The sequence below is a fragment of the Otolemur garnettii genome, unplaced genomic scaffold, assembly GCF_000181295.1.
Source record: "Otolemur garnettii isolate 467f Iridium unplaced genomic scaffold, OtoGar3 scaffold00006, whole genome shotgun sequence".
Classification (NCBI taxonomy): domain Eukaryota; kingdom Metazoa; phylum Chordata; class Mammalia; order Primates; family Galagidae; genus Otolemur; species Otolemur garnettii.
Genome location: NW_003852401.1, coordinates 28,548,898 through 28,570,535, shown reverse-complemented (window position 1 = coordinate 28,570,535; position 21,638 = coordinate 28,548,898). Strand labels below are relative to the sequence as shown.

The 21,638-nt window shown below is 41.7% G+C and overlaps 1 protein-coding gene across 23 annotated transcripts in view; it reads left to right on the top strand.

The window, feature by feature from the left end:
- TRPM3 (transient receptor potential cation channel subfamily M member 3) overlaps positions 1-19,707 on the top strand; it is a 559,493-nt gene extending 539,786 nt beyond the window's left edge. For 14 of the 23 annotated variants that reach the window (XM_012813916.1, XM_012813915.1, XM_012813906.1 and 11 more), the window contains 2 exons: positions 3,498-3,630; positions 17,353-18,808. In XM_012813916.1, coding sequence (XP_012669370.1) covers positions 3,498-3,630; positions 17,353-18,808 — 1,589 coding nt within the window. Of the gene's footprint in view, positions 1-3,497; positions 3,631-17,352 lie in introns of all 23 variants that reach the window. The other 9 variants (XM_003782940.1, XM_003782943.1, XM_003782941.1 and 6 more) reach the window with 3 other exon arrangements.
- The last annotated feature ends 1,931 nt before the right edge of the window (positions 19,708-21,638 follow it).

Here is a 21,638-nt window from a genome sequence, read left to right as displayed (position 1 = left end):
CAAGCGACAGCCCAGCCCCAACATAATGGGAAATCCTTACCCCTTCCTTACCTCTTCCTGCAGGCAGGCAGGTAGTCAGTGCCCACCCAGTTCCTCCTGCCTCCTGCACACGGCTCTGACGATGTGGGAGGAGATGGCAGGGTCTGCTTGCATGAGAAAGTGTTGGGACGTCAACAAAGGCTGAAACCCAGCCTTCTTAGCCTCGTCTTTCTTAGGAAGATGAAGCCAGTCTTTGGCAGGGCTATTTGAGTGCCATCATAGTCTCTAAGTTTCTTACTTTCCAGAGGTCCTACCCCAAAATATATCAACCATATACATGTGTACCCAATACTACATTATATGTAACTCAAGCATCGTTGTATGGTTGTGGATGACCAAGTTGATTGGCCCTTATGATTCTGGACTTACCATTTTTTCAGATCTTATAAACATTCTCCTAAGCTTTAGGATTTGTGCCTATATGACCTCATGAGGAAACTAGTGCTGCTTTCCATTATTCAAAGGAAAAGACAGTAGACCTTCCACCAGCCACCTTCCAGCCCAGTGTTTATTAAAGGAGGTCCTACTGGCATTGGGGCAGAACAATCCTGCACTGTGTAGGATTCTCCCAAACATGGCCGGAGATTTAACACACCCAGATTCCACAAATTAAATACCAGTAGCTCCTGCAGATTACTAAGTGCCCCTGGTGTTCCACTAATGGGAACCAATGATCCAGCCCCAATCCCAGCAAACTACTATGGTTGCTCCAAGTGTGCCTACCAGACCACCTATATTAAATAGGTGGGCCTCTGGGGGGTGGCTCAGGAATCTACCTCCTTCCATGTGATCACTAGTATCTCTAAGATTTGAAACCAAAACCATTTAGTCAACTGCTTCTCTGAGTTTAAAGCCTTTAACCTCCCTGACACAGCCCTGCCCAACTCCTTCATACACATTAAAATTGGAGAGCTGGTGAGAGCTGGGAATTCCAAGATTCACTGTTTCCATCTGAAACCCAAATTCAGGCAAATAGAAAGCCCAGGTGGGAAAAAGGATGACCTGTAAGATTAACCCTGAGCTTCTGAACTTGGGAACCTCAGCCACTGTGCAGGAGCATGAGCCACCTTCTCAGGGGCACGGGGACATTGTAATGAATGACGCCTGTAGTGGATTACTGCTGGGGGTTAACTCCAGGCTCCAAAGTAATTTACAATAAAGCATGACGCATTTCCAGTAGAGAGAGAACCTCACTTATCCAGAAAGCTTAGGAAACAGGTATCTAGACATATACCGCAGGAAGTGGTGTGGTCCAGGGACCCATGTCTGCACCAGTTCCCACACCCTCATGGAAGGCACCAGAACCCCAGCAAAGCAGACTCTGGGCCAGGTGGGAGCCAGCTCCTTCCAACTCTATTTTGTGGTTTTCTTGTTGTTATCAATAAAAGTAGCAATAAAAGCCTTGCCAGGTCACTGGCTGTGTGGAAGGGAGGAACAAAGTGTCAGCTTTCTCAGAGAAGAAATATTTCAGAGCTGGGGCTGGGTCAGAAAGAGTGAGAGGCAGAGACAAGGGCCCTGCCTTGTATTAATCAACTGGGGGAAAGTGAACTTTTCACTGTCTATCTGTAGCCTTAATTAGAAGAAGAACCCAGCCCTCTGCCAGGGCTCTGCCAGGTTCTGCCAGAACCTCAGATAAAAGCACTTTGAAATGCAAAATTTAATTTTTATTGTAAAATTTGACATGTTGATGGAGTTTTTTTAAATAGCATTAAAAAGAAAAGCATTGCATATAGCCAAAGAAGTTAAACGAAGCACTAATTAAGGTGCCAGCAGCATATTAAATACACTCTTTTTGGTCTCAAATACAGCAATAGTGGGAAGGAGTCTCTGTTTGGGGGGCCTCTCCATACTGCCTCTCTTTACTCCCTTCCCTCCCAGTTAATGCTCTGCATAATCTCATGACTGACTCTCAAGAGCCCCCTATGATGCAGCGGTTCCCCACCCCAGAAACCCTGCCATATTTGAGAAGAGTGTTGTGATTTCGAATATTTTCTTTTCTCTCACCTGCTTTCACATTCACATTCTCCATCCCCGGGCAAATTTGGACCAAGGCCTCCAAGCAAACAGGAGCAATCTGAGGAAACAAAATCCCTCGAGGTCTAAAATCCACAGCTCCAAATATTTGGGACAACCCCTGTGACATCTCTGGGTTAGAGAATTCGAAGAGGGACTTGTCCCATTTTGGGTTTTTGTGAAGCAGCTCTCTCACCCTAACCCTGATTTATAAACCATTTAAAGATATAACTTTCAACTAGGCTCTGACTTTTCTTTTCTTTTAAAGACAGTCTCACTCTGTTGCCCAGGCTAGAGTGCAGTGGCATCAGCATAGCTCACAGCAACTTCAAATTCCTAGGTTCAGGTAAGCCTCCTGCCTCAGTCTCCTGAGCAGCGGGGACTCAGATGTCCACCACAATGCCAAGCTAATTTTTCTATTTTTAGTAGAGCTTCGGTCTCACTCTTGCTTAGGCTGGTCTTGAACTCATGGCCTCAAGCAATCTTCCCACCTCAGTCTCCCAGAATACTAGGATAACAGTCATGAGCCATGGCATCCGGCCTCAGTTAGGCTCTTTCTACTGCTGTAACAGTTATAATTGGTTTATCTTCAATTAAGGAAAGTGAGGCTAATAATAACACAAATAAATAGGTTTTATTTTTTTCACATAACAAAAAAATGAAGAAATGGTAGTCCAGAGCTCCACAATGGCTCACTGAAGTCAAAGACCCAGAGTCCTGTTTTTAAGCTCAGCTATTCCTTATCGCATTCTCTTGTTTCATGATCACAAAATGGCTGCTTCACCTCCAGTCATCACATTTATATGCAAGGCAGGAAAAAGACAAAGGTGAAAAAATGTAGACAGCAGCAACCACATCTCTGTATTTTATCAGGAAAGAAAACTCTCTTCCCAATACACACCCCTCCCTGTAGCAGACATCTTTTGTTTCCTGGCCCCAGACTGGGTTGCTCCTAGCCCTAAGAGAGATTAGAAGTGGGTGTGTTTGGCTTTCCAGGCTCAGTAGTAGGTAGGGCAAAAAGGAGAATGAGGCTGTGAAAGGGCTTTTGGTAAGGCCAATCAACAATGTCTGCCACACCCCCCGCCCAGAAATTTTTAAGCTTTTGAGAAACTTCCTTACACTGGGTAGCTTCCCTGTCCTTGATTTAGCTATGTTCTTAGTCTTATCACTTGCCTAATTCTAATCAGCTCCCACAGTAAACTAGATATGCTGTATATTCAAGTAAACTCCAGAGGCCTATGGTGACTCTCCTGTTCAGAAAGAAGACAATAATACAAGGTGCCCAATTGGATTCAGATTCGTCGGAAACTCAGTAAGGAACCTAGGCCGCTTATCCCAACGTGGATTCAATTTGTATTAGAGATATTGTTAGGCCCACAAATTAGATGCCATCACTTTTAATTCTCTCCTTTATAGCTCCCTCTCTCTTTATTTTTTTTCCACAGAACTCTTCATAACTGATGATGAACTTAAGAAAGTACACGATTTTGAAGAGCAGTGCATAGAAGAATATTTTAGAGAAAAGGATGATCGATTCAACTCATCCAATGATGAGAGGATACGGGTGACCTCAGAAAGGTATGTCACCATCTCATGCCTCTGCCGGTGCTGTACACCAAGGCATGTTTTAACAATACTGAATTTGTTTGTGTTTTATCACCCAAGAAATTATGGAATTTGTGAGGGGAACAGAACATTGCCTGAAGTGTCTACAGGTTAAAATTCCAAACTTGTAGATTCTAGAGTTCTCTAGCCAGCGGAGCAATTGTCCTCTTGGACAGCAAAGATGGTTGAGTCCAGGACAGGACTGGGGGTTGCTGACTCAGACCAGAGAGCAGACAGTTCTGACCCAGACACAGACCAAGAGAGACTTGGCCCAGCTCTGGGCACTCCAACAGGTTTGTTTTGTGTAGACCCAAGCTACACAACCATCTGACTTACATGGGTGTTCTACACCTAAATAAAGGACAGTCAGAAACTTGTAAATTACTTAGAATGATGAGTTTTTCACCCTAGAATTGTTGGGGAGTTTTTGTTTGTTTTATAGAGTAAGATGAAAGCAAAGAAATAAAGCTGATTTTCCTGCCCAGTGGCTATATACGTTTAGATCTTACTAACCACAGAGTAATGGCTGGTAGAGCTATAAGAAAAATCTTTAAATAAAGAGAAAAAAATCCTTTATATCTAATAATTGTAGCTTTATCCAAATACCCTTACATTTTCTTATTGTTCTTTATCTCAACTAATAAATACTTCATTCCAGGCTGTCTTCTTCCACACTCGACATTTGGGAACCAGTGTTCTGAAGAAACACCCAGGGTATTACAAAACATTGGTATAACTTTAAATTTTAAGCATTTGCAATATAAAGATGGGAGAAGCAAATAATAAATAGTGTAGAAAGATATAACATATTGATGGCTTTAGTCCCTATGACTCAGACTTCAAAGATTCAAGGCAGTCACCTCTAGTTTTCATGAAATGACATTTTGTCTGCTTATCCACTTCAGGCATTCTCTGGTGACTGTGTAGAAATTACATAAATGGAATTTTTTTGTCCCTGCCCCTTTATTTCTTTAAAGAATGCAGTCTCGATAAGTAGGTATATACACATATGCCATTGAGTGATCACACCCATGGGTATCCAGCCAGTATTAATAAAGTTTAACGCCATGCACAGATTTTATACACATCTGTCACTGCAGAATAGAGCATTTTATGATGATATAATGTAAAACAATTTTCTAGCAAACAGAGAAAGGAACTGGAAATGTGAAGGTTTCTCTCATTCTGAGGCTTTTTCAAGGCCTCAGAATGAGAGAAATTTATTAATGGACATATAGCCATGTGGTTCCCAGAAAATTGTGCCATGTGGATGCATTGCCCAGTGCTCAGACATATTTCCAGAGCCTATGTCCGTAGGTCTTTGAAATGCTCTTTAAATTCAGAAAAGCCATCACCCTGGGAAGAAAGAAAGGTAGGGAAGAAGGAGTGTTAGGATGTAAAGACGCTTTGGCCTCCCTCGGGAACTAGAATGAGGCAGTGCAGACACCTGCCCATGTGACCATTCAGCCACTACTTCACCAGTGTCTGGAGAGAAACAGGAAGGAACTGTAGCACCTCCACTAAGCTCTCACCCCTGCCTGCAGGCCCTTTAAGACCACTCCTTCCCTGGCCCTGTTCCTTTCTGAGGGTGGACCCAGGTGAGCCATTCCTGGAAATCCAGGACAGAGTGTAAATGCACCCTCCCTGCACCTTGGGCATTAGACTGACCTTCTCAAATAATGGGGATCTAAAGGACCAAGATGACTTCATGATCAACCACGTGTGCCAGGGAAGTAAACTCAATAAGCCCAGGCCTCATTCTGCTTCTGTTGCTTCTGTCTGTGTTTGTTTTGGGGTGTTGCCATTGCTGTATTTTTATTGCTGAGTTTGGGGGCAGTTGCATTTGTAAACTAGCAAAAAGTAACATCTCTCAACCCTGGAGTTGTATGCAACACAATAGACACTCCAGGGGGTGCATGAGGGAACAGAGATCAACCAAGGGATGAATGGATCTGTATTACCCATCTCACACATCAATCTAGGACATATCCTTTCGGAGTAGTGGGTGAAATCACCTATGTATAGTCAACTGAGAGAGAGATGGCTATAGAGAGATAGGGTTAGACATACGTACTCATATGTGTATGTGTGTATATACACACACTTGATAGGTACATATGGTTGAATATACCTAAGCTAACAGTGAATATTCCATATAGTATACAGAATATTATATTATTCTTCCTTCACATTAAACAACCACAATATAGAGATTTGAAGTCAGCAACATTAAGAACTCTGGCTCTTTGCTCTGCTAAAAGATTTGGGAAAGGGGTTAGCATTACATAGTGAGCTCCAGATTCCAGACTGCCTTTAAAATGCCGTTATTTATATAAGTTGTGTTGGCATGAATCTTCTTAGAAGTACAAAGACGCTTCCACAATTTATCAATTCAAACAGTTCATTATCGAATCACACTTTTGCACTGAGATGGTATGTAAAGCACTAAATACAATATTCAGGAGATCATTAACACCGCACAGGAATTAGATTTTGAAAAATCCTTGTCTTTCCAATTTTGTATATAGCAATGACCCTGACGCATCTAAAGCAATACAATTTTAGAATATAATGAGCTGAGAGAGTAACCAATGCCCTCCACCTTATTTGGGTCAATACTTAACTAATGATAATTATGTGAAAATAACCAAACTTTCCACCTAGTTATTTCTTAATAGATTTTAATAGCTTGTTTAAAAAGATGCTGAGAAAACACTGTTTCATTTTGAAAGTGGAGGGATGGGTAACCAAAAAAAAATGTTTTTTTTCCCAACAAGTGAAAGGCCACTAATGACCTGTGACCCTGCTGCACACGGTAAGCACATGTGTGTGCTTACACGCTCGCTCTCCCCCTCTCTCTTTCTGAGATGTTTTTAAAATCTAGAATGACCATATGCATTTTTTTTTTTTTTACTGTTAAGGTAGATAAAGAAATAGGAGAGTAACAAAAGCCAGTAGGAATCAGAAAATATGCTAAGCACATCCTGTTTGCAAAATTCTACAGCATGTTGCTGCCTATTTCACAAGTTGTCAGTCACCTTTCTTTTCTTCAGTTTTGGTAATAACTCTCTTTGTAAGTGATGTGGCTAGAAGCTAATGGATTTTTAAGACAGTTGTACATACACTATGTTGATGCATGCACACGTTAAATCTGCATATCCATCCATGCACACATGTATGGCTCATCACATCATATAATGACTTCGGCAACTGGCATTTTTCCTGAGAATTTTGGACTCTTGGCTGAAGATAACCAATTCTTAAAGTCTGTTCCATCAAATTCTGTGTGCACTGTCATTTTACAAGTTCAGTTCCGTTTCAATATGTGAATACCAGGCTTTTACTTTGTGCCAGGCAATATACCACACGCTGAGGAACCACAAGGCAGGGCTAAGTCCTCAGGAAACATTCAGGCTTATTAAGTGCCCGGGTACATTTCCCAGGGATGAGCAGAAACATCTAATCCAGTAGTTCCCAAATGATAGCAGCTTAGCAGGTCTTAAAATCATCTAGAGGCCTTGTTACAACACAGATTGCCCACTACCCCCCCCCCCCCCCCGCCCCGTGCTCATCCCCAGAGTTTCTGATCACTAGGTCTCAGGTGGAGCCCGAAAGTTTGCATTCCTAACATATTCCCAGGTGACACACGCAGATGCCGCCCCTGCTGGTCTGGGGATCATACTTTCAGAACCATGGATGGAGGCCAAGGGACCAGCTAAAAGTCCAAAGCTGGGGGTGGGGGGTGCAGAATTATTCACTGTGGACCATATAAAATCTTGACATCTTAAATTTGGGAAAGGTTCTGGGAGTCACTGAGTACAGATAGTTTGCACACAAAGCAATTGTTCTCTCTGCACACCTGACCAATGGCAACATAATGGTATGTCCTGAGCGACTGGCCTGAGCGGGGCCTGGGTTAAGAGAAGTAATGTAATATACAGGCTCTGCTTTGAAACAATGCACCATCTGATCGCTCGGGTTCAGTGGGAATACCTCCTGGAAAAGAGGAAAAGCTGCCTACAGTTCCAGTCTTAAGAATAAATACAGAAGAAGACTAAATTCCTTTCTCTCTGAGGAAATAGTTCACATAGTGAAGAAGATCACTGTCATCTCTCCCACCGTGCTGTGTCTTTTCCAAACCAAATATCCCAAGATCATCTACTACCCTGCTCACGTTCTCAGTGTGCACTTCAAATTGTCAGCATCACTCTTTGGGAGTTTTGTGTGTGTGTGTGTGTGTGTGTGTGTGTTTTGTTTGCTTGTATGAGACAGTGTCTCACTCTGTCACCCTGGGTAAACTTCCGTGGTGTTATAGCAATCTCAAACTCTTGGGCTCAAGCAATCCTCTTGCCTCAGCCTCCTGAGTAGCTGGGACGACCAACACCTGCCACAATGCCCAGCTAGTTTTTTCTATTTTTGGTAGAAACCAGGTCTCCCTCTTGCTCAGGCAGGTCTGGAACTTCCGAGCTCAAGCGATCAACCTGCCGTGGCCCCCCAGAGTTCTAGGATTAAAGATGTGAGCCACCATGCCCAGCTGGCCCAAAGGCACTCTTTGAATGCAGCTCTGAAATTAAACTCAATTTCCTGTGTTGTAGATAGATTTAATTTAATTCCTTTATTCATTCATTTACTTGAAGCACTACTAGGTACAAGGCTGGTATGCTTATAGTAGGACAAGTAGTATGATGGAAAGAACACAGTATAATGGAAAAAATAATGTGTACAACACAGTATAATGAAGTTTGTTGGTTTTTTTTTTTTGAGACAGAGTCCCACTATGTCACCCTCAGTAGAGTGCCATGGCATCACAGCTCACAGAAACCTCAAACTCTTGGGCTTAAGTGATTCTCTTGCTACCGTCTCCCAAGTAGCTGGGACTATAGGCACCTGCCACAACGCCTGGCTATATTTTTGTTGCAGTTGTCATTGTTATTTAGCTGGCCCAGGCCAGGCTCAAACCTACCAGCCTCACTGCATGTGGTGGCCCCATTAACCACTGTGCTATGGGCCCTGAGCCAGTATCATGAAGTTTTAATACTAATTCTGCAGTAACTAGATGTGTGACCTCAAGCAGCTTAACTCCTCTACACATGTGTCCCCATCTGAGAAATGGGAATATGAACACCTAACTATAGAGTATTAAAAGTTATTCAGCTATATAGATGAGATATCATGGTTTCAATAAATCACTATTACACGATCTATACATTTTATGTGTTGTAAGATTGCATTACAATTCTCTTTGGTTCAGTGTGAGCTTGCAGTGAACAAAAACCAGGGCTTTTTCACATAAGTTGATTTAAATATCCTCAAATCTCATCTTATGAAATAATTTGTTTTAACCTAAAATCAGGACTTAACAGTCATTGCTGTGAAGTTTTTCTTTAATTTTTTTTACCCTTCACCTCACTCTCACACCTCTGGAATTTGGGGATCCAGATCGTTATCATCTAGTGTATTAATTTTTCATCCTATTCATTTTATGCCATTGTTTGTTTGATAACCATACTCTACTACTTATATTTTCTTCAATAGATTTAAGGAGTACAAGTGTTTTTTGTTACTTGGAGGAATTGTATAAGGCTAAAGTCAGGGCTCTTGGTCTACTCACAAAAATTGTGTACATTGTACTCAACAGGAGGTTTTTATCCCCCCCCTTCTTAATTCTTACTGTCCAAAACAATACTTTGTGACCATATATAACCCTTGTTTAGCTCTCACTTATAAGTGAGAGCATAGGGCATCTCTTTTTTCATTCCTGAGATACTTCACTTAGGATAATGTTCTCCTGGTCCATCCAAGTTGCTGTGAAAGACATTATTTCATTCCTTTTTATGGCTGAGTAACAATCTATGGTATGTATGTATGTATCTATTTCCCACATTTTCTTTACTCACCCGTCAGCTGATAGGCACTTAGGTTGATTCCATATATTTGCAATTGTGAATTGCACTGTGATAAACATTCAAGTGCAAGAGTCTTTCTTATAAAATTACTTCTTTTCATTTGTGTAGATACCTAGTACTGGGGTTGCTGGATCAAATAGTAAGTCTACTTTTCGTTCTTTGAGGAATCTCCACAGTGTTTTCCATAGACATTGCACTAATTTACATTCCCACCATCAGTGTATAAAGGTTTCCTTTTCACTACATCTGTGCCACCATCTATTATTGTTTGTTGACTTGTTAGTAGTGGCCATTCTGACAGGGATAAGGTGGTATCTCATTGTGGTTTTGATTTGCATTTCCTTGGTGATTAGTGATGTTGAGTATATTTTCATATTTTGGGGCCATTTGTCTATCTTCTTTTGAAAAAAAAATCTATTCATGTCTTTTATCCACTTTTTGATGGGGTTGTTTATTTTATTCTTGCTGATATGTTTGAATTCTTTGTAGATTTTGGACATTAGTTCTTTGTCAGATGTATAGTTTGCAAATATTTTCTCCCATTCTATAGGTTATATGTTTATTTTGTTCATTATTTTCTTTGCTATACAGAAACTTTTTAGTTTAATTAAGTCTCAGTTATTTATTTTTGTTGTTGCTATAGTTGCTTTGGGAGACTTAGTCATAAATTCTTTGCTTAGGAAAATGCCCAGAAGAGTTTTTTCTTTATTGTCCTTTAGAATTTTTCAGATCTTATATTTAAGTATTTAATCCATCTTGAGTTAATTTTTGTATATAGTGGTAGAGACCTAATTTTATTCTTCTGCATATGGCTATCTAGTTTCCCATGAACCATTTATTGAATATTAACTGTGTCTTTAACATGGTTCACCAAAATGCTCATGAACAGAGGCCCATTGAACAACTTCAAAAAATACCTTTCATGATGACATCAGCCCATTGCTCTGCCACCTCACCTTTGGTTCATCAACTAGCATTTTTCCAAGTGGCCTCATGTGCCAACCTCCCTGCTACTTCCACAACACACTCCATCCAAAATAATGCACATCAATGCCAACCTATTGGTCTAAATGATCAAAAAAGAGGCAAGATTAATATCGATCTCATCCAGTCTCTGGCTAACCAACCCTATCTGTTCTAAGTATTCAAAAAATACCATATGTTTCATTACCTACTGCTAAGCCATTTTATAACGCTGTCAGAATTTATGGTGAATTTGCATAAATTCTAGAATCCAGAAATTGTAAATATCAGGAAGAGCTTTTTCTATCTCCAGTTTCCTGGCATATCTTTTTACTTTCCATTGGTTCTTAAGGGTTACCCACATTTCCTGATGATCACAGCTGGCCATTCATTTCTGGTTCCTTTAACCCACTGAAGGCAGAATTCAAAGTCTGGTGGCTCATGAGTGGCATCTGCCCACAGAGGGCTATTTTGCTGGACTTGCAGTGATTGTTAAAATTCATTCAGAATATGTTTTTGGACTGGGCTTACTCTCTACTGCCATAGAGTGAGCCCCTGCCTGGGCTGCCTGACACCCTGCCTGCTTCATCTGCCTGCCCAGAGGCATTTGGTTCTCAGACTCTTAATTAAAGCATCCAGATCATCCTTACCATCACCCACCTGTCAGGCTCCACCTGGCAGAAAAAGTTGCAGTTTGAATTTTTTCCTTGATGGCAATGGTTTAAGCAAACTAGGATTTAGCATTATTTCTGGTGTGGTGTTGTGTTCTTTGGAGCTTCTGATCAGGGACGCAGGGGAAAGAACTGCAGACGGAATGAATATTCAAGGGAGACCAGGACTCGCTCTGGTCGGCGGCCCAGCTAAACTTTACTGATTACCTTATATACTTTCCAACATTCAGTAAGAATTTAACACATATACAAAGAAGTCAAGTAATATTAGGAAGCAACCATTTAAGATTATAATTTAGTGTGAAGGCTGAGGAACACATATACAATTGATTTTGTTTAGAGTAAAACATTTTGGAGCCTGGCTGTCGGTCCTTGCTTGCCCAAGGTAAAGTTACACATTATAATGCTAATGAGGGAAGAAGGCAGAGAATAGAACCCAATGCTCCAAGACGACCGGTCTGTCCATCCTCCAGCTAACACCTTGGCTGTTTCTCCACACCCCCTAGGGAGAGTCACTCTAAACATTCCTGCACATCAATAGGCAAGTGTAGAAGCTCAGATCCTCAAGGAAATGCTTCTCAGAAACAATCTCCTGAAGGAGCACATTGAGGTGAACTGCCATGTCTTGAGCAAAGGGAGCTTATCTCCTACACTGGTGTCATCTTTTAATCCAACATTCTTTCCCAAGCCAGTGGGCTTTTTGCCCTTTTCATTTCATCTAAATCCAAAAAGTGATAGAAACATGACTATTAATAGTATACTCAACTTATAATTATTCTTAACAATGACAGGGAGCAATAAGGTAGGATACAGAAAATTCATAGGTAATAATAATTTTAAAAAGCTGTATAAGCCACAGTGAGCTTCTCCTCTTCCCACCATATCTTTTCCCAAAGCTGGTCTTTGGTCCATTGAGTTAAGTTTCAACTTTTTTCCCTTTTTCTTCTCAGAATTAATGAGAAGGATAATTAACCTGAAGGGAAGGGCTGGTGACTCTAAAGGATTTAATAATTCACAAATTAGATATCAGTTTGTGGATAAGCAAGAGTCAGCTTTAGCTGTTCTGCGTCATTGCCTTTGATGTGAAACCTGTGTGCCCTTTCCTCTCAATCACTGCCCCAGAGTTGAGCCCAGACAGCACAGGAATGCCCTTACCTCCATCCTACATGCACCCCACTGCTAAGACTCAGGGAATATATGAAATTACAGGCCTGCCAATCTTTGTATGCTTTGTGTGCTTTTTTATTTTTTTGGACTACATTTCCTTTAACTACATTTCTAAGGCATCAGGAAAGAAAAAGATGATGGAGTTCTCTAAAATAACAATTCTTAAGAAATTGCTTTTTTTTTTTTTCTGAGACAGAGTTTACTCAATTTCCCAGGCTAGATTGCCATGGTGTCAGTCTAGCTCACAGTAACCTCATATAAACTCACAGCCTCCTGAGTAGCTGGAACTACAAGTGTGTGCCACCACATCTATATTTTTTTTTCCTATTTTTAGTAGAGATAGGGTCTAACTCTTACTCAGGCTGGTCTGGAACTCTTAAACTCAAGCAATCCTCCCACCTCAGCCCTTCAGAGTGCCAGGATTATATGTGTGAGCCACCTGCATCTGGCCTAAGAAATTGCATAGTGAAGCCACAATTGTCTGTACCACCAGAATCTTCTTTGGAATGCTCTCTCGCTCCTTTTGCTGGAAGGCTGAAGAGGCTAGTTGTCTCCTTAGCTGGGGGTTTGCAGCAGTCTATTGAGGCGCCTTTCTTGGGCTACCACACAGCTTCCCAGGACCCCATCATGACCCTGTTGCATCTCCTCCCAATGTTTTCTGAAACAAGCCATACATAGTCTAGAGATGTGGAAGAGAGAAAGTTAAATGAAGAGTACCTTCTGTACACTCTCTCCCTTTCCACAGTACCTCTTTGTCCTTCCTTCAGTATCTATCTCCTTGGGAATCCCTTTTGTTCCTTAAACACTTATCATTCACATCTCCATAGTCATCTCCTGAGTTATGCAATCAGAGTCAACTCCCAGTGACCACTGTCCTGACCCAAAACTCTTGATTTGTGCCCTAGGCCTATTATATGTGATGGCTGCCCATTTTACACCAAACTTCCCAAGAAGGTGCTTTTAAAGAGTAAAGAAAGCACTCTAGTTAGAGGAGAAACACATGTAAATTTGACTCTAGGACTTTTTATTCTGGTATAACTCCTACATTAAATTCCCATCAGTTAGGCCCATGACCTAAATGATCACATAATGAGATGGTTAGATGGTTAAATATAACAATTCTGGAGTAATCCATTATTGTCTTAGTCAAGTCTTACCTTCCAATCAACCCTGGAGCCCTAGGAGAGTTAAGATTTGGTTAAAAAGACTTCCTCAGTTGAGCCTAAGAGTTTGAGGTTGCTGTGAGCTATGATGCCACAGCACTCTACCAAAGGGCAACAATATGAGACTCTGTCTCAAAAAATAAAAAATACTTCCTTGGCCCTGTTTCTTCAGGCTCCCCTCCCCTAGTTCTGTTCCCTGGGGCTGTGCTTCTTCCCTCATGGGGCTGCCTCCAGGCACTTTCTGTCTTCCCAGACAGCCTCTTCCTTCTCTACCCTGCCTTTTTCCCATCCTTCTTGATCTCCTTAGTCTCTATGCCCTGATTACTGCCTACAACCAGGCAACCAGGTCCTGACTCTTCTTATTCACCTCCCCCCAAGACACAGGGCCTCATGATGTCACCCAGACTAGAGTGCAGTGGCTATTCATAAGCACAATCATGGCACACTACAGTTATAAACTTCTGGGCTCAAATGATCCTCCCACTTCAGCTCTCCAATTAGCTGGGACTACAGGCACACTCCACAGTACCTTTTTAGGTCCCAAATCTTCCCTGTTCTTGGTGCTTCAGCTCTGCTCTCACAAGCTAAGTTTCAATATGGTGTGGGACCCTGGGGGCTGACTGGGGTGGGATATGGGGAGAGAGGCCCTACAGCACTAGATATGGCAGGGAGATATTTCATAGCACTCAGACCAGTGATCGCATGGAATTATGCCAAAAAAACAACTTTATCTCTGTCAAATATCAAACTCATATATACTGGGCTCCAGAAAGAAAAGGAGAAGGAAGAATAAAGCTATCCTGCCTATTGCTACTCTTCCAGAACTAAAAAGCTAGTGAGACTCAGTACCTAAAGGACGTTAAACAGAAAGTCTTGTGTTATAGAAGTGCATAGTCCATCCTCCTTCCAACTTTCATGAATGAGTATTTTATCCACTTAACAAAATTTATTGCATTCCAGAAATGAAATTGCAGTACCTGCAAAATCAAATTCCTCAGGCTAGAGCAGCAGTCCCCAACCTTTTTGACACTGAGGACTGGCTTCATGGAAGACAATTTTTCCATGACAGGTGGTGTTGGCATTAGATTCTCATATGGAGTGCACAAACTCGATCCCTTGCATGCATACTTTACAGTAGGGTTCATGCTCTTATGAGAATCGAATGCCACCACTGATATAGCAGGAAGCAGAATTCAGGTGGTGATTTAAGTTATGGAAAGCTCAATCACCACTCGCCACCCACCCCTCCCTATCCTAACTCCACTACTTGCCTCCTGCTGTGGGCCTTAGTTTCCAAAAGGCTAGGGACAGGTGGGTAGTGATCTGCAGCCTGGGGATTAGGGACCAAAGAGCTAGATGGTGAAAACAAAATTATAAGTCCATAAGACACACAACCTTGTTATTGTAAATAATTTTTTTCTTGGACTATGCTTATATGACAAAACAAAGTAAAAGAGGGAAAAGTTATATTTTCCTTCTGAATTAGCCTAGTGAATGGCATTGGGTTTTCCATGTACAGAATAGCTCAATGTTGAAGTCTCTTGGAAATACAGTTGGCCATGGTGGCAGTGTGGGCCTGGCCCCTGAACTGCACTGGGTTTGGAATAGCCAGAGGGTACAAAATAAAAAACATTTAGAAGCAGAGCTCTTAAGAACAGTCTGGGGGCTTAGGCTGAGCAAAGGGAAGCTAAGGATAAGAGCAGAGTGGGAGCGTGCTGAGGGAGGCAGAAATATGCCCTCAAGGCAGTGGAACCATATCCCTCAACCTGGTGTGTTTTTTTATAAAAGCCTATTGGTTCCTCAGAGAGGGAAACACAGCCTCTTACAGTACATAATATGACAATTAAGTTTGCAAAGTCGTACTAGAAAAAGTACTACATACCTTATTGATGACTATCACTACAGTCACCTTCATAGTACCCCCCCTTGGAAGCTATGCACCAGTGCCAGAGTCTAATCCATCCTTCAAAGCAGTTTTGGCACTTTTTCTGGAATGGCCATCAGAGCTGTCATCATGCAAGTTCTGACAATTAAGTTCACAAACTTGCCACCGTGCACTTATGTTGGCAGCACTGTACAAACAATTCAGTAAGGGTTCATAACCCTAGTATATCAGTGTCTCACAGCTGTGTTCATGTCAACATGAAGTGGTGTCTTGCTGAGTCACATTTGTTATTATTATTACATGTGTTTTGTGTGCCATACAACAGTAATTCTGATAGTCATTTTAGAAAAAGAACTCCACAATTGCTTTGAAGGGTGGACCAGGTACTGACATTGGTGCATAGCTTCCCAAGAGGAGTACTTCAAAGGTGATTGTAGTGACATTTAGCAAGGATGTTTGTAGCACTTTTTCTAGGTTGAGTTCATGAGCTTAATTGTCAGACCTTGCATATGTCCTTCTGGCATTGAAATGTATATATTTCTCCCTAACAGAGGTGCTCCTGTCATTAACAGCCTCCCACCATCAGCACCATGGGCTGAGCAAGGCTATCTCCAAACTGCATACTCACCAGAGAGCATATTCTCTCTTTCTGTTTCCTTGGTCCACGTGCAGCATGTGCATTTTAATGGTCAGCAGTCAAATGACTTACTTTGCATATAAGGAGGATTAGGGAAAAATATCTTTATTCCTCCCTGGAAAATGAAAGTTTGAGCTCCATCAGTGACTTGGCTTTGGTTTGTCCTTCCCAAGTTAATTTGAGCAGCTAACATGTAACGTACAGTTTTATTTTTAATATGTAGCCTCCATCTTTGTAAATAAATGACCAGGCAGACTGGGTGACAGTTGAAATCAAATCCATAACTGTCATTGACTCAGTGAGCATTCATTGACACATAGCAGGTATTGGGCTGGAAGCTTGGGATGGGAACAGAAACATGAGACAGAGTACATCCAGTGCGAAGGCTTGGGACATCTAGAAGTAACTGTAATATAAGGCATCTGTGATCAACTATCCAGAGATGGTGAGACACAGAGAGAAGTAGGAAGGTTTACTTATTATCAGGTACTCCAGAGTTTACCACAAATTACTTTATGTGATCTTGGTTAAATTTCTTTTGATTTTGGCTTTTCCTTTATTAATGAAAGGTTTGGGTTAGATTAGATCAACCTTGGATGCCTCAGTTACAGGGCCATCTTAATTTCTTTGGAGACACTAAATGCTCAAAAAGTTATCATGACTAGCAACAATAAAGATCATTGTATAAATGCAAATTTAAAATAATTTCCATCCATGGAATACAAAACTTACATATATGCTGCAATAAAAAAGCTACATTCTAGGATTCTACTCAAAAATTAATAAGTAAAATCTTCAAGATGAAACAGTCTCCTTTTGTGGGTTGACCCTGAAAAACTAACACCTGAGTATTAGCTCATATTATTAAATCCTACCCAGAGCCATAGGCAGGCTTATAGGAGTGGGACACGGCTGGGACTTGGATCCCCTCCACTGCAGTAAGAACTGCTCCATTTTGGTGTTCAGTAATTAGGATAGGACATTACATTTCATTGAGGGAAAAGGGGATTGGCAGCTAAAAACCACTGGATTCGATCATTCCTAAAGCCTCTTCAAGCTCAGAAGGATTTGGATTCTGCGATTCTCAGTGACAGTATCAATGTGCCATTCCCTCCTCACTAGCCCTTTGCACTACCTGTGACCCCTCATTTTTCCTCTAGGACAGCATTGAAGGCACGGAGCCCAAGCATGGCTTTGATCCCCCTAACCTGATTCTTGCTCTCTAAACCCGAGCACAGGAGCTCTCCTTCCTCTTCCTCACACAGTGAGACTGAGTGACTCTCCTTCTCTCTTCCTCACGCAGGGTGGAGAACATGTCCATGAGGCTGGAGGAAGTCAATGAGAGAGAGCACTCCATGAAGGCTTCGCTCCAGACCGTGGACATCCGGCTGGCACAGCTTGAGGACCTCATTGGGCGCATGGCCACGGCCCTGGAGCGCCTGACAGGTCTGGAGCGGGCCGAGTCCAACAAAATCCGCTCGAGGACCTCGTCAGACTGCACAGATGCAGCCTACATCGTCCGCCAGAGCAGCTTCAACAGCCAAGAGGGGAACACCTTCAAGCTCCAAGAAAGTATAGACCCTGCAGGTGAGGAGACCATGTCCCCAACTTCTCCAACCTTAATGCCCCGTATGCGAAGCCATTCTTTCTATTCTGTCAATGTGAAGGACAAAGGTGGGATAGAAAAGTTGGAAAGTATTTTTAAAGAAAGGTCCCTGAGCCTACACCGGGCTACTAGTTCCCACTCTGTAGCAAAAGAACCCAAAACTCCTGCAGCCCCTGCAAACACCTTGGCCATTGTTCCGGATTCCAGAAGACCATCGTCATGTATAGACATCTATGTCTCTGCCATGGATGAGCTCCACTGTGATATAGACCCTCTGGACAACTCCATGAACATCCTTGGGCTAGGCGAACCAAGCTTTTCAGCTGCAGTACCTTCCTCAGCCCCTTCAAGTAGTGCTTACGCAACTCTTGCACCCACTGACAGACCTCCAAGCAGGAGCATTGATTTTGAGGACGTCACCACTATGGACACTAGATCTTTTTCTTCAGACTATACCCACCTCCCAGAAGGCCAAAACCCTTGGGACTCAGACCCTCCAACATACCACACCATTGAGCGTTCCAAAAGCAGCCGCTACCTAGCCACCACGCCCTTTCTTCTAGAAGAAGCCCCCATTGTGAAATCGCATAGCTTTATGTTTTCTCCTTCCAGGAGCTATTATGCCAGCTTTGGGGTGCCTATGAAAACCGCAGAATACACAAGTATTACAGACTGTATTGACACAAGGTGTGTGAATGCCCCTCAAGCAATTGCAGATAGAGCCAGTTTCTCTGGAGGTCTTGGAAATAAAGCTGAGGACTTATCTTGCTGCCATCCTGAGCGAGAAGCAGAGCTGAGTCACCCCAGCTCTGACAGTGAGGAGAATGAGGCCAGAGGCCGGAGAGCCACCATCACAATATCCTCCCAGGAGGGCGATAACTCAGACAGAACCCTGTCCAACAACATCACAGTTCCCAAAATAGAGCGTGCCAACAGCTACTCCGCAGAGGAGCCCAGCGCAGCATCTGCACACACCAGGAAGAGCTTCTCCATCAGTGACAAACTCGACAGGCAGCAGCGTAACACGGCAAGCCTGCGGAATCCCTTCCAGAGGAGTAAGCCCTCCAAGCCAGAGGGCCGTGGGGACAGCCTGTCCATGAGGAGACTGTCCAGAATGTCAGCTTTCCAAAGCTTTGAAAGCAAGAACAACTAAACCTTCTACATATGTGTTGCAGGAGGCTCAAGAATCCAGCCCTGAAACCCTCCCCCCACCCCACCTTTTCTCCCCTTTCCTTTAATCATATCTACTTTATTCCTAGCTGAGCAAAACAAGCAATGCTTTGGGAGGTATTAACTCAAAGGTGACTTCTGGGCTACAGATCAAGAAAGCATTTGATCTGACCCAGTGACAAAAACAGGGGATTTAAGGCATGTTCACACTTGCTGGGTAGGGAGGGGGAAAGAAGGGGAGAAGAAGGGTTAGAGCTGAATGAGTGTCACCAGTCCATGCAGGAAGGCATGAGAGCTGGGGAACCAAGGGGCTTCAAGGACTCTCCATGCCAGGAGGCGTCTTGATTTCTGACCGTTATCCAGAGTCTTAGGATGCAGGGCTGAATTGCAAAATGAAATAAAATGGCCAGCATACAAAATGAGATATTCTAAACTTCCATTCTGTTTTCTTTTCACATTGGCTCCATCACTGGTGACTGATGAAGAGCATCCTTTTTATTCAGTATAAGGCGGCAGCAAGCAATTCTACCTAACGTCCCACATCCTTCTCATGCCAACACTTCTGTAATTGATCATTATAAAGAAAAAACAAGGTAACAGTCATAGTTCACCTGTCTCTTATCTATTCACTTCTGGTGCCACAACTGTTTATCTTTTTTGAAGAAAATAATAAGGGAACAGAAATGCCTTTTTTTGTATTGCAATCGGAATGAAAGAAGAGTTGATGTTGAAAACAAAAGTCGAGCGATTTATTATAATACAGAGCAAGAGTTGAGCAAGCTCAGGATGAATGTAATTAAATAATTTTATATTTTTTAATTTATTTTATATCTCACCTATCATCAATGGATTCACTCCCTGTATATGTAATGTTGAGCTTAAGAACAGTGAACAGAATTAACCTAAAATTGCCATGTGGGATAGTGTTAAAGTCTCACCATTCATGTCATATGTTATGCTGCTGTGTGACCTTCCTCATTTGCATGAGTCCCCCATGTCCTCTGAACACCTCCAAGATGTAACTACCAATTTTTCGCACGACTCATCACATGACCATTTTGTATACGAATATACAGTTATATGTGGATATTTTCATACCTAGAGTTTTGCCATCTAATCTGAGCTCAGCATATATTTAATTGGAGTTTTTCAAGGGCTGGTATCTTTTCTATGGAAATGTTCCAAAGTACTTTTTAAGGAAGTTTCAAAGCTATAAATAACCTTAGAATTGACTGGAAGTTTGGTATCCCCCACCCAAAGCCATCAGTTGCAGGCATACCCTGAATATTTTTCTTATAGATAGAGCTATTAAAAAAAAAGATACAGTAAAACAAAATAGAAAGCAAATAAACAATATAAAGAGTTCTATACTATATACTGCCTATATACACATAGACACATTTACACAGAGGCACATGTTTATATATAATATATAAACAGACATACAGAGCTTTCTTAAGAGGCCTGGACTTTTCTATCACCTTGAAGTATAACTGAGATTTTGTAATATCCAAGAAGTTCCATTGAAAGAGTTCGTTAAACTATGAGACCAAATGTTGTAATTATAATTTTTTTTTAATTCCAATGAGCTTAGCTTTTCCTCATACCAAATTAGAGTTGTCAAAACAACTCGCCCTACTTGCCCTCTGCCCACTTTTGTCTGAAATCACTCACTATCAGGACATCTCATTTATTCTGGATTTTCCTGCAAATACTGCATAAGGCTTTTAAACCAAGTACAAATCGGAATAGACATGCAATTCTAAGCCAGTTGGTATTGTAGACTCTAGAATATAGGTGTAGGTTTCTAGATCAGAATCTAGATTTTGAAGCAGGATAAAGAAATCTTGACTCCAAACTGGATTCTTATTTGGATCACTGAAGATTAAAATAAAATAAAGCCTTTAAGGAAAATTACTTAATGTTCCTGACCTAAGATACCACCTGGTTCTTTTATTTATTTAAAATTGAAAACATCAAGTTTTATTTCCTTTTGTGAAGTCAAGTAAATATATGGGTAAAACCTCTTGCCTTTAAATACAAAAACAAAAGCAAACAAAATAAACCCTACTGAACAAGTTTTGAGGTATAGAAAGAATGATGAGGTCCCTTGTGGAAAGAATTAAAGAATTCCTTTTTCACTCCTTTAGGCGAATTGATAACAAATTCCTCATTTATAATTGCTCTAGAAACATTTCCTACTGTATTAGACCCCATATTGGCTATTACCTTCTCAGCAAACATGCATTCACTCTGAGAATAAACCATTTGTTCTTAAACTTCCTTGATCGTGAACCCTTGTGAGGATCTGATGAAAACTCTGGGCCCTTTCCCCACGGGAAAAACAATGTACATATATGTGAAATATGGGTTACCCTTAAAGGGTTCATGAGCCCATGGTTCCATATTGATTGATGAAGAGGAGAAGGAATCATGTTTGTGTATAATCACTATGGTTGTAAGAGGCACTTTACATTGTGAGACCATTTCTCTGTGATTCTCAGGAAGGCCTAGGCTCAGCACCAGGGTTAGAACCAAGATTCCGTCATTTTCATTCTAGATGTTGCTAGTCTGATGTACTTACATCCTAACATTTTGATGATTTCAAGTAGCAAGCACACTCACAAAGCCGGAGGCTCTCTGAGAGAGTCTAGAGAGGAATCCAAGAAGGAGGTGAAACCATTATTCTTTGACATCATGCACCTCCAGGGCCTCATTCTGGACCACATTGGAAGTGAGAAAAGAAATTACAAGCAAGAATGTTTCTATTCGTCGTGATTTCAGAGGGAAAGGAACAGGACCTGGGAAACTAA